The sequence below is a fragment of the Rhineura floridana genome, chromosome 12, assembly GCF_030035675.1.
Source record: "Rhineura floridana isolate rRhiFlo1 chromosome 12, rRhiFlo1.hap2, whole genome shotgun sequence".
Classification (NCBI taxonomy): Eukaryota; Metazoa; Chordata; class Lepidosauria; order Squamata; family Rhineuridae; genus Rhineura; species Rhineura floridana.
The window spans coordinates 16772674-16785677 of record NC_084491.1 but is presented as its reverse complement, the minus strand read 5'-3'; the positions used below and the strand labels follow the sequence as shown (position 1 = coordinate 16785677).

The 13004-nt window shown below is 45.5% G+C and overlaps 1 protein-coding gene across 3 annotated transcripts in view; it reads right to left on the bottom strand.

The window, feature by feature from the left end:
- DPYSL2 (dihydropyrimidinase like 2) overlaps positions 1 to 13004 on the bottom strand; it is a 118273-nt gene that overhangs the window by 20366 nt on the left and 84903 nt on the right. For all 3 annotated transcript variants that reach the window (XM_061592294.1, XM_061592295.1, XM_061592296.1), the window contains exons 8-9: positions 11216 to 11336; positions 2114 to 2270 (exon numbers count right to left, since the gene is read on the bottom strand). In XM_061592294.1, coding sequence (XP_061448278.1) covers positions 2114 to 2270; positions 11216 to 11336 — 278 coding nt within the window. The remainder of the gene's footprint in view (positions 1 to 2113; positions 2271 to 11215; positions 11337 to 13004) is intronic.

Here is a 13004-nt window from a genome sequence, read left to right as displayed (position 1 = left end):
TAAACTGGCCTTCCCCAGCCTGATGCCCCCCAGATGTTTTAGACTCCAACTCCCATCAGCCCCAGCCAGTTGTGTCTTGGGAGAAGGGAGAGGAGTCAGTGGACTCAACACTACTATCCCCATGGACATGAATAAATCCCGTGAGAATTGTGGAAAGGCCATAGCTCAGTAGTCAAGCATCTTCTTTGCATGCAGTAGGTCCCAGGTTCAGTCCCTGCCATCTCCAGGTAGGGCTAAGTATGTTCCCTGGCTGCAGAGCCTCTGCCAGTCAGTGTAGACCAAGCCTTGGGTCCTCAGATGTTGGAGGACTAGAGTTCCCATCATCCCCAGCTAGCCTAGCCAATGGTCAACGATGATGGGAATTGGGAGTCAAACAACATCCAGAGGGCCACAGGTTCTCCATCTCTGGAGTACAAACCACTGGAAGAGATGGATCAGTAACCAAACACACATATCTTTAACCTCCCCTCCCAGCTGATTTTTTCTTTTAAGCCCGCCCGCACTTTCTCCCACACACCTCCTCTCCCACACACCTCCTTGAACACCCCAGGATTGCAGCCTTACCAAGGTCAAACCCTTCTGGTCTGAATATTGCCTCTATTTTTCTCCCTCCCGTGGAAATATTCAGCCACAGCAATCCCAGCTTCTTACCTTTGTATCAGCTTTCATGCCCACAACAAGGAAGGGGGGTTAAAGCAATGACTTACAGCAGGGCTCCCCATATCTGTGGCTCAGCATACTTCTTCCCCCTTCCCAAATCTGCCATCTTCTGTGTAAATGTTTATCGTATATGAATGCCCAATTCCAAACATCAGGTTGGAGGAGGCTGTTCAGTGTGTTTCGTTTAGAATAGAGTGACAAGACTGAGCCACAGCAAGCCTCAGACTCACATGCTCCCCCCTCTCTCCCCTTGAAACAAGCCAGTTAAACCATGGTTTAGGGTGATGCCACGGTTTATGGTGAAGTGAGTGGGGTAAGAAACATTTGCAGAAGAATCCAAATGAAATCTTATACTGCAAAATCAGGGACAGTTCATACAGAAAGTTGTAAAAAAAAAATCGGGGGAAGGGGTGTTAACTTTATCAACTTCCCCCATAGCAGCTGTGGGGGAAATACACTGTTCTCGTATTCTTTATAATATTCATCATTCCTAAAGTAGTTTCCAATCCACAGTGTACAAGGGGGAAGATCAAAGGCAGGCATTGCCCACAGGCTAACACCACAGTGTTATCACCTGACTTCACATCATGTCTACCAATGCTTGACGTTCTGGAAGGTAAAGAGATTAAAAACCAGGAGAAAAAAAATCCACCCAGAGGCAATGAGTGTGCAATCCCTGTGTGAATGCTTGAGGTCACAGAGCAAAAACGGCCACAGGTTTCCCAATGGGGAGGAGCTGACGGTAATCATAGAACCTCTTTGAGCAGAAGTTTAATTAAATCCTGGAAAGGAAAACACTGTAGGGTAGCCTACCCCAACCTTGGGTTCCAAATGTTATTAGACTGTAACTCTCAGCAACCCTGACTACTGGCCATGCTGGCTCCCATCAGCACATAATGCAAAATATGTGCACTTTTGCATAATGTGTAGGGCTGTGCTAAATGTCATCGGGAAAACTTTTCTTGTGCAAAAAAAAAAGGAGGTTGAGAGAGGAGTTGAAAGACTGTCTGAATGACATGCAGAATCTTACAATTTTTTGCAATTGTTTGCTGCCCCCTCTTGGCAGCTACTTTGGCACCTTGGAAAAAAAAGAGGATTCTTCTTTCTGTTGTGTGAGTCTAGCCAGTCAGGGATCACACAGCCTTTGTGATAATGTCCCGGCACCGAGTTAGCCAATCAGATCTGGCTATATAATAATGTTATGAAGACAAATCAGAATGAGGGCAATACTTTCTGCCTTCACTCTGAATGGGTGAATATTTTCACTTTTCTTGAATTACTGTCAAAAGGGTGGCATGCTACAGAAGGGGAAGAGTTTTAGCAGAATACACACACACTGTTTTGGTTCAGCCATAATTTATACAGGTCACAGAAATCAGATTTTTATCTTATGCTTGACACAGAATTACAATTTTTAAGTGCACCCATCTCAGGAAATGCCTCTCGTACTCACCAAGACAGCAGAGAATTAAGAAAGTCCGGAGTAGTTGGGTCAGGACTCAGCGGCGGAGAGGTGACAAAGGCAGCTGCTTTGGCCCAGTTTTTACTCCAGTAGTGTGACCCATCAGTGCCCAAACTTGCAGTAATGGGCTCACCATACACCACAGTGCCTTGAGATCAGGACGACACAAACAGGATAGATGTGACCATTGCTGAACTTACAACGCGATGCATGTTTTCTGCCACACAGGAGGAGGAAAGGTCTAAAAGCATGTGGACATATGAAGCTGTCATGCTGAGTCATCCCATTGGGCCACCTGGCCCAGTGTTATCTATTCCAACTAGCAGTGGCCCTCCAGGCTCTTTTCCCACCACCACATCCTGTGACAGTGAATGGCATGAATCGGGGTAAGGAACCTGTGGCCCTCCAGCTGTTGTTCAACTACAACTCCTGTCTTCTCTGACTGTTGGCCATGCTGGCTGTGGCTGACGAGAGTTGGAGTTCAACCACCCCAGGAGGGCTGCAGGTTCCCTACCTCACATAAATTAATTGTGATCTATGAAAAAAGGAGTTTCTTTCCTGTCCTGAATGCACTCTCAATGAGTTTCCCTGGCTGATTGGGAGCCCAGTACTGTGACAGCAGGAGAACTCTCTCTTCCTTCTGGCCATATTCAGGCGCTCAGCCTAGGTCACATCCGCCCCTTAAATTTAAAGCACTATGATACTACTTTAGTAGTCATGGCTTCAACCAAAGAATCCTGGGAAGTGTAGTTTGTAAAGGGTGCCGAGAGTTGCTGGAAGACCCCTATGTCTCTCACAAAGCTACAGTTCCAATAACAGTTTAACAATAGATTCCTCTTCCCAGAGAACTCTGGGAACTGAAGCTCTGTGAAGGACCAAGAGCCACCTACCATTTTGATTACTCACAATGCCCCCCAATGCACAGTCACTCTGGGGCACTGTAAGAAATGTAAACAATAGCTTCCATGCAGCAGCCTGGCACTCACCGCAGCAATATCACTGCCCCCTGCCAGCACCATCAGGTAAGTCCAGGTAAGCCCAGAGGGTGGACCCTCCAGGGAGAAGACTTTGCCTAGGGCCCCTTCACTCCTGGAGCAGGTGCTGGTTTCATTGCTTGGGAAAAGACAGAAGCTACGGCCTAATGTTAACAGGGGAAGGACCGTAGCTCAGTGGGGGAGCCTCGGCCTTGCATGCAGAAGGTCCTAGGTTCAATCCCTGGCATCAGGAAGGGCTGACTGAGGCCCTTCTCTGAAATCCCACAGGGCTGCTGCCTGTCAGTGAAGGCAATATTGAGCTAGATGGGCCAATGACTCAGTATAAAGGCAGCTTCCTGTGTTGCAAAACAAGGTCAAGTAGAGCAAGGCAGGATATCCCTGGAGCAGCTATTTCTATGCAACGCACTGGGGGAGTTCTTTTCAGTGTTCCAAGAACTGCGGCCCCGGGGAATATCAGTTATGGAAAAGCTCCCTGCTTCAAAGGAAGAACTGCACCTTTTGACATCTAGAGGTCAAAGCTGAGGTCCCCACAGCTTTATTGTCATTCATTCTCTTTCTCTCTCTTTCCTCCCTCTCTTTATGGGGATGCTTCCTTTGCATATGTAATTCTGCTTGCAATTCTGTTAACTTCCTGCATTTGACAATATTCTGTTTGTAAATATACCTAAAGGGCCTCGTCCTTCCTGAAACCAGTCTGTCCCGCTGCCTGAAGGGCCAGCCTGGCATAGTTAAGAGTGTTGGACTAGGACAAGGGAGTGCCAGGTTCAAATCTCCACTCAGCCGCAAAATCCACTTGGTGACCTTGGGCTGGCCACACATGATCTCTCCGCCAAACTTCCCACAGGGTTGTTGTAAGGATAAAATGGGGGGGGGGGAGGACACAATATATGTGGCTTTGAGATGGTTGGAGGAAAGAAAGGCAAGATATAAAGTAATAAATTTAAAAAGTGAAGTTTGGGCAGCTCCCCTTTGAACCATTTCTCGCTGCCTAATTCTCTCTCTCTGTGTGTAATGATTTTATCCGATGTCTGTTTCCATCTGTTCTGTTTGTCTTCAAAGTGGTTTCACGGTAGTGTGATTCTCATCATAGTCAGGAACACTAAGGAAAGCGGCCTTATATGGAGTCAGACCCTTGCTTTATCTAGCTCAGTACTGTCTACAGTACGCAGACTGGCAATGGTGGCTCTCCAGGGTTTCAGACAGAGGACATTCCCAGCCCTACTTGGAGATGCCGGGGATTGAACCTGCAATCTTCTGCATGCAAAGCAGATGCTCTACCACTGAGCTATAGCCGTTCCCCATAATGGTGCATGCATATTAGAGGGGTAGGGATAGAAATTCGCATACATATAACTAAATAAATCAAACTAAAGCTGGCATCAGCACCTGGCTCCTTTGGGTAGCTGCCTGGGTGCCTGGGCCCACTGCTGATGTCTACACTGCCCCTCCCCTTTTGTGACCTGGCAACCCAAGTAGCTGAATCTAGCCACCCCTTTAATTACTCACAAATGCCCCCGATCTAGCTTCACTCTCTGGGGCATGTGGGAAATTTAAAGGGTGGCTAGAGCCAGTCACCCGGTCCTGTCACCTGCCAGGGCCCACTGATAGAAGATGCCCACCAGGGGGCACTGTGGCCCAAGGCCTTCCTCAAACCTGGAGACAGCCCTCTTGCTAGGGATGGAGTCCATTGGCAGGTGCCAGTTTGAAAGCATTCTGTCAACCTAACAGGCCAATATCAATTCAAGATCGCTCTTTGTCCGCCAGCCGCTGCTTTTACTAATCTGTTTTTCCTTTCACAAAAAGATTGATTTTAACATTAATATTTGGAAAAGAAATATTGACATAATTATTGCTCTTAATATCTATATTTTAGAGAATTTTTTTTTAATCCATTTTCAAAAATAGCCGTAAAAACTCACTATAGAGAACAAGCGAATTAATGGAAAGTTTGGTACCAAACCCAAATCGGATGGAATTCTAGCACATCCCTACCTCTCACAAACCTACCAAAGGCAAGTCCCCCATTGCTTATTGCAGAGATGGGCCCTCCAGATATTTGGTGGACTCCAATTCCCAGCAACCCCAGTCAGCAGAGCCAATGATCAGGGACAACGGGAGTAGTAGTCTGACAACATCTGGAGGGCCACTGATTCCCCATTCCTGAGGTGCAGTGGTACTGCAAGGAAGCATGGGAGCCAGATGGCCATTTATGGTTCTGTGAAGAGCTTTCATAGAACCTTAAAAGAGCTGTCTTGTCTACATGCTAAACACATAATTCTCAAAGCAGGAGAGAAAAGCGAGGTGTGATGCAATGGGTTGGTAGGGGAAGCCCAGGCACCTTCAGAAGGATTCCACTCCGCTTGGCCAGTTTTGCGCATGACCTGATGGAGCTAGATGAGGGGAAAGTGTCTGTAATTTTAAAAAAGCATCAGCGCTCCCTGTTGCTGAGCAGTACTGCAAGAGGGTATGGGAATCTGTGATCGGCTTAGCCGAGACCCCTATGCAGTAGTAGATACACAATATATTTGAGCAATTATAATGAGAAGAGCTTTGGGAATATAGGCAAGAAATATAAGCAAATATATATATATAGCAAATATGTGCATCTAAATACCAGCCGCTGGGGAACAACAGCCCCATCTGCACTACACATTTAAAGCAGCATTATAGCACTTTAAACAGTTATAATTTCCCCCAAATAATCCTAGGAACTATGGTTTGTTAAGGATACTCTTAGGATATTCCTATTCCCCTCAGCATCTGCACTAGACATTTAAAGCAGCATTATAGCACTTTTAACAGTCATGGTTTCCCCCCGAGTCTTGGAAACTGTAGTTAAGGCACAGTGGGGAGGAGAGCCTGGCTGGGAGTCCAGAATCTGTGAGTTCAAATCCCCACTCGTGTCTCCTTGGTGTAAAGGGCCAGCTAAAGATCACCCCACAGTGAGTGGCTCAGGGGTTACGTCCCCTGCCACCTGTGCAGCCGTGGGCAAGCTGCATAGTCCCAAGGAGCCCAGTTGCCCCCCAGCTGGCAATTGTGGACAAGGAAGGGGCTGGCTTGTGCAGCTGTGGCAAGCTGAACAGGCCCTAGTCAGCTGTGGAGGACTAGCCTCAGAGGGAGGCAATGGTAAACCCTCTCTGAATACCGCTTACCATGAAATCCCTATTCATAGGGTCTCCATAAGTCGGGATCGACTTGAAGGCAGCCCATTTCCATTTTCAAGGGTGCTGAAAGTGGTTAGGAGATTTCTGTTCCCCTCACAGAGCTACAACTCTCAGAGTGGTTTGACAATCCTCGGGGAACTGTAGCTGTGTGAGGGGTCTCCTACCAACTCTCAGCACCCTTCACAAACTACAGTTCTCAGCTCCAGATGCTTTGAGGGAAGTCATGTCTGTTTAAAGTGGTATAATACTGCTTGAAATATATGGTGAGGATGTCGCCAGCGAGAGACGGCTATTTTACTCATGGATTGTTTTCGGGCTTTCCCAAGGCATCTAGTTGGCCACTGTGGGAGACAGGATATTGACACTTGATCTGATCTAGTTTGTTTCACTCAAAACTGAACAGGTGAGGTGACACATCCAATTGCCTTGAAGGGAAAAATGCTTCACCAATATGTAAATGCACACCCTGGGAACAAAAAGGATGCTTCTCCCCCTCCCCCTTTTTTTTTTGTCTACTACACAGCTGGTGCTGTTTTTCCTGTGTTTTCCCCCGACAGCTGTTGGACCCCATTTGTTTTCTTTGTACTTGCCATCAAACCAGAGTTTAACTGGAATAGCTGGATTTTAAAAAATGTGGCAACTCGGATTAGCCCCGGAGGCCCTCTACAGTAGCCGGGCTTAGAACTGGGGGCTTACAAAGTAACAAAAGCGTGCATTCAAACATGCAGAGTCTGTTTCCCTTTAATGAACAAACCTGTTCAACTAGTTTTGAGGAGAGCTGTTGGCTGCAGAGTGTGTGTGGCCCTATCTGCACTATAACTTCAAAGCAGTATCATGCCACTTTAAACAGTCATGGCTTCCCCCAAAGAATTCTGGGAACTGTTAATGGCTTGTTAAGGGCACTGAGAGATGTTAAGAGACCCCTATTCCCCTCACAGAGCTACACTTTTCAGAGTGGTTTGACCATCAGTCCCTCTTGCCAGGGAACTCTAGAACTGTAGTTCTGTGGAGGGAATAGGGATCACCTAACAATTCTCAGCACCTCTTAACAAACTATAGTTTCCAGAAATCTTTTGGAGAAGTGGTATAATACTGTTTTTAAAGTATAGTGCAAATGGAGTGAGTGAGTGAGTGAGTGAGTGAGAGAGAGAGAGAGAGAGAGAGAGACAGACAGACAGACAGACAGACAGACAGACAGACAGACAGACAGACAGAGACAGAGAGACAGAGACAGAGAGACAGAGACAGAGAGAGAAGGGGGGGATGTCTGTGGCAGCATAATGATCTTGAGCTTTAGCAATCAAGCTCTGCCGAGATCTGAATAAACATTCTCAACATTACAATGGCAACACCTCCAGAGACGAAAAAGTGATCTCATTAATTTGGGTTTATTTAGACTGCATCACACTCCATCCAACTTCTCCATGCATAGAGGGAGGGAGGGAAAGAAAGAATCTTTAGCTTAAAACACCCACACTGAGAGAAGCTTTAAATAGGAGCTAATAAGGCTTTAGCAACAAAAGAGAGGGGGGGGGATGAGAGCTCTTGGCGCCATTTGAACAGCAATTCCCTGCAGGCTAGAATGCAGAGAAAGGGTCTGAAGTAAAAAGAACACTCTGTTAAGGGCTAACAAAGTGCCTCCATTAGGCCCACGCCATCCTAACAAAGAGGAAACAACTGGCAAAGACGAAGGTTGCCTTGCACATTATGCTTTTGAAATACACACCTAAAAACATCATGCATGCATGTGACAAAGGCATGTCTGCAAACAGACATTATCAATCACACAGGCATGCTCTTCAAAAAGCAAGGATTAGCTAATGCACTTCCACTCCCTGGTCAATTATCCAGCTGGTTGTATGTCTGGGTTGATGTCACCTATTGTGTAAAACTTATGGGGATTCTTTCTACCACCATAGATTTGTCATTTACGGGAATCACCTCACCCCTTTGGAGAGAATTCATCACTCCTCAAGACAACCAAGCTAAGCCAACTTCTCTGGCACAACAGCCGTATCCACATGCTACTCACATGCAGGGATGGGCAGGTGTGTCAATTTCAGTTTCTCGTTTTTCCAGTCTTAAGTTCAGTTCTCTACATTTGCACATCAGTACACTTTAAAAAAAAAAAACCCTTATGAATATTCATCAGCGTTATAGTGCAAATTTCTCCTAATATAAATATTTTGTATGCAATTTTGCCTAATATGCCCATTTTTGCCAAATAACTTCCCCCTAAAAGACAGTTTTGTACATTATCTTCAGCAGTATATGCATTTTTACACACACTTTAGTTACTTGGCTGGAGAAATGATCTGCAAAATCCAGAGAAGTGGAAATGTCAAGGGATGGCTGTATTTTGGCTTGCATATTGTTTTGGAAAGTGCAACTTAGGTAGGCTTGCCTTTTAATGTAACTGAATCAAATTTTCCCCATTCCTACTCGCATTATGGCACTGATGTGTTGAAGCAAGAGCACTTCTCCATGCCTGGGAATCAAGTACATGACATCTGAAAAGAAACTCATGATTGAACACCTACTCATTTGTAGGGGCCCACGATGATGAGGACAGCTAGCTAAGCAGTTATCCATGGGTGTCATCCAAAACATCACTTGAATGTGAAGTTTAAGCTTCTGCTTAAAAGCAATCACCAAAGACTTCTGAGGAAGCTTAGCAGTCATGGAATAAGAGGAGAGGTCCTCTTGTGGATAAGGAATTGGTTAAGAAGCAGAAAGCAGAGAGTAAGAATAAACAGACGGTTCTCCCAATGGAGGGCGGTAGAAAGTGGAGTCCCTCAAGGATCAGTATTGGGACCTGTACTTTTCAACTTGTTCATTAATGACCTAGAATTAGGAGTGAGCAGTGAAGTGGCCAAGTTTGCTGACGACACTAAATTGTTCAGGGTTGTTAAAACGAAAAGGGATTGCGAAGAGCTCCAAAAAGACCTCTCCAAACTGAGTGAATGGGCGGGAAAATGGCAAATGCAATTCAATATAAACAAGTGTAAAATTATGCATATTGGAGCAAAAAATCTGAATTTCACATATACGCTCATGGGGTCTGAACTGGCGGTGACCGACCAGGAGAGAGACCTCGGGGTTGTAGTGGACAGCACGATGAAAATGTCAACCCAGTGTGCGGCAGCTGTGAAAAAGGCAAATTCCATGCTAGCGATAATTAGGAAAGGTATTGAAAATAAAACAGCCGATATCATCATGCCGTTGTATAAATCTATGGTGCGGCTGCATTTGGAATACTGTGTACAGTTCTGGTCGCCTCATCTCAAAAAGGGTATTATAGAGTTGGAAAAGGTTCAGAAGAGGGCAACCAGAATGATCAAGGGGATGGAGCGACTCCCTTACGAGGAAAGGTTGCAGCATTTGGGGCTTTTTAGTTTAGAGAAAAGGCGGGTCAGAGGAGACATGATAGAAGTGTATAAAATTATGCATGGCATTGAGAAAGTGGATAGAGAAAAGTTCTTCTCCCTCTCTCATAATACTAGAACTCGTGGATATTCAAAGAAGCTGAATGTTGGAAGATTCAGGACAGACAAAAGGAAGTACTTCTTTACTCAGCGCATAGTTAAACTATGGAATTTGCTCCCACAAGATGCAGTAATGGCCACCAGCTTGGATGGCTTTAAAGGAAGATTAGACGAATTCATGGAGGACAGGGTTATCAATGGCTACTAACCATGATGGTTGTGCTCTGCCACCCTAGTCAGAGGCAGCAAGCTTCTGAAAACCAGTTGCCGGAAGCCTCAGGAGGGGAGAGTGTTCTTGCACTCGGGTCCTGCTTGGGGCTTCCCCCAGGCACCTGGTTGGCCACTGTGAGAACAGGATGCTGGACTAGATGGGCCACTGGCCTGATCCAGCAGGCTCTTCTTATGTTCTTATGTTCTTAATCATCCAAGTTTAAGTTTCAGCTTAAGCAATGATCCAAGTCATCACTAAGCTAAGTCATTGCTAAGGAGCCATCCATGGGTGTCCCAATCACATGCAGCCCCTTGTCCACATGTACGTGGTCCCTGCTCAGTGTGTGGGTGTCAGGCTAGCCCGGAGACACGATGCAGCTCCATTCCTGCTATACATTATTGGCTTATATGCAAATAATGCATGACTAAAGACTACCCTTTGCTTGGCATTTGGGAACACTGAACTTGTTCAGACGGCATCTGGATTCATACCCTGCAAGTCACTAAAAGCACCATCTTCAACCCAGTTACTGATGGGGGGGGCAGTCAGGAAGTGAGATATTTTAAAAACTGTTTCTCTTGCCTGCTGCATTCACTTCTGGAAAAATGAGTTTATTTCTGGGCTGGTGAAAGACTGAAGGGGTGTCAGAAAGAAATGCAACAAAAATAAGTGATTATGAAGGAAAGATCCTTTTCATTTATTTGATTTATATACCACCTTTCCTCCAAGGAGCTCAAGGTGGCATATATATAGTTCTCCCACCCCCCACCCCATTTTATCCTCACGATAACCCTCTGAGGTAGTTTAGGCTAAGAGATAGTGACTCGCTTAAAGTCACCCAGTGAGCTTCACAGCTGAGTGGGGGATTTGAACCCTGGTCTGATACTCTGACCACTATGACACACTGCCTCTTGTCAAACAAGTTGACAAGCAAAGGGGTACAATGTGATTAAAGAGATCACGCTTTTGATACTTGCAAAACAGGCGCCAAGTGCTGGAACAAAACAAAAAAGGAGAAAGAGGAAAGTTGGATGAGGAAGCAAAAGTCCTAGACCAGCTGTTTGGCCTGCAGAACAAATCCATCAGAAAAAGGTCGACTGCTCAGGAAAAGTTAAAATCCAGACTAGACAGGGAATGCAAAACGTATCCAGGAGGGAGCCATTCAGCACTGGCAAGAAAACAAACAGGTGGAAGAATGAACAGGAATTTTCCATCAAGCTTCTATTAACAGCACTTACCCTTTTTCCTGGCCTGGGCAATAACTTCAGCGGCACTTTTGCTCATCACCTTGGTGACATACAAGGAGCAGTTGGTTTGGTTCGCAATGGTTATCGCCCGGTTCACAGCTTCAGCCTCCACCTATGGATGTGGGATGGGGAGGACAGGGAAGAAGTACAGATCTGTCTTAGTAACAAGCCAATTTCACTGCCCCCCAAACAACTTCCACTGCTCTTTCCCTTTGGAAAACAAAGCACCCACCAACCCCCCCCCCCCAGAATTCACGGCCCCCAACAAGTGGCACAGCACAGGATATACATGGAGATTTCAAACAAGTTGGATTCAACACCGTGGCATTTCGAAAGAACCCTGGGAATTGTAGTCGATAAGACCACAGGGGTGGCCCTCCAGCTGTTGTTGGAACTACAACTCCCATCATCTTTGGCCATTGGTCATACTGGCTGTGGCTGATGGGTGCTGGGAGCCCCACAACATCTGGAGGGCCACAGAAAGCAGACCTTTAGCATTGCAGCACTGACACTTTGGAATTCCTTCCCCTTAAATATTAGGCAGGCACCATCTCGGTTATCTTTTTGGCACCTACTGAACACCTTTCTCTTTCAACAAGCCCTTTTAAGTAGAGACCTTATCCCAGTCTGCATCCGTGCTGGAATTGCTTGTTAATGTTTTTAAAGTTGTCTTTTACATACGTTTTTAAGAGGTTTTGTTTTCATGTGTTTTAAAGTATTTTGTTTTTAAGATGTTTTAGAGTGCTTTTAGTGGTTTTGCTTGCCACCCTGGGCTCCTTCTGGGAGGAAGGGCGGGATATAAATCAAATAAATAAATAATAGGTTCAGCACCACATCTTCATGGTGCCATCCTAAGCACGCTCACTCAGAGGCCGCGCTGCAACACCGGCAGCGCCATCCTGTGTGTGCAGAAAGAAGAGCCAAAGCAGAGATTAGTGTGTTTATTAAACACACACCTGCTTGCTCAGTTACAAAGCAGGAAAGGGGAAGGTCAGCTTTTGACACTAAAAGGAGCAAAACCCACCCAATTCCCCTCCCTTACTCCTCTGTGCCTTGCAGCTTTTAAGACACTTTTCCTCTGTCTCAGATACTAGAAAACTAGATACTAGTTTTCTCCATCATGAGAAAATGTCTCAGTAGCAGCAGGGGGAAGGAAAGGGTTTTGTTCCCCTTCCACATGCTTGCCCCTGCACCCACTTTATAGCAGAAGTGTGGTTAAGGAATATGTATGTCTGCCTGATTTGACCCAGACTCCCACTGTGTTCAACTTACCAGGCTAACTTCCTGGTAAGTATGCTTAGGGTTACAGGCTTAAGTGATCAACTAACTGTCTAAAACTTTTAATCAATATTTTTATAGACTAAAAAAGACTCCTGGGCAGCAATTAAAAAAAAGTTTAATTAATTTTTAATTCATGCAGAGCTGGCAAAAAAAAAAATCACACTGGCTGATCTTAGGGTATATTTGTATCCCAATGAGATTTCCAATGATAGGATGGGGTTACTTTGTACCCCACAGACAATTTTTTTCTGTGTTGTCACCACAAATGTGTTTGACAATACTGAAGGACCTTGACCAAATAAAACACTTATTCAGAGGACACAGAATTTTCCTGAGCAGCATACATTGCCCCTTATCCATGCATATCGAGTAAACAATTTCTGGGGTATTTTTGGACCCCAGGGTTTCTTTCCCCAAAGGAAAAAGGAAAGTGGTAACTGGCTAAAATTTGGTGACATTGTACAACAGGGTAACATTTGTAACTTTGCCCTAGAAGGCC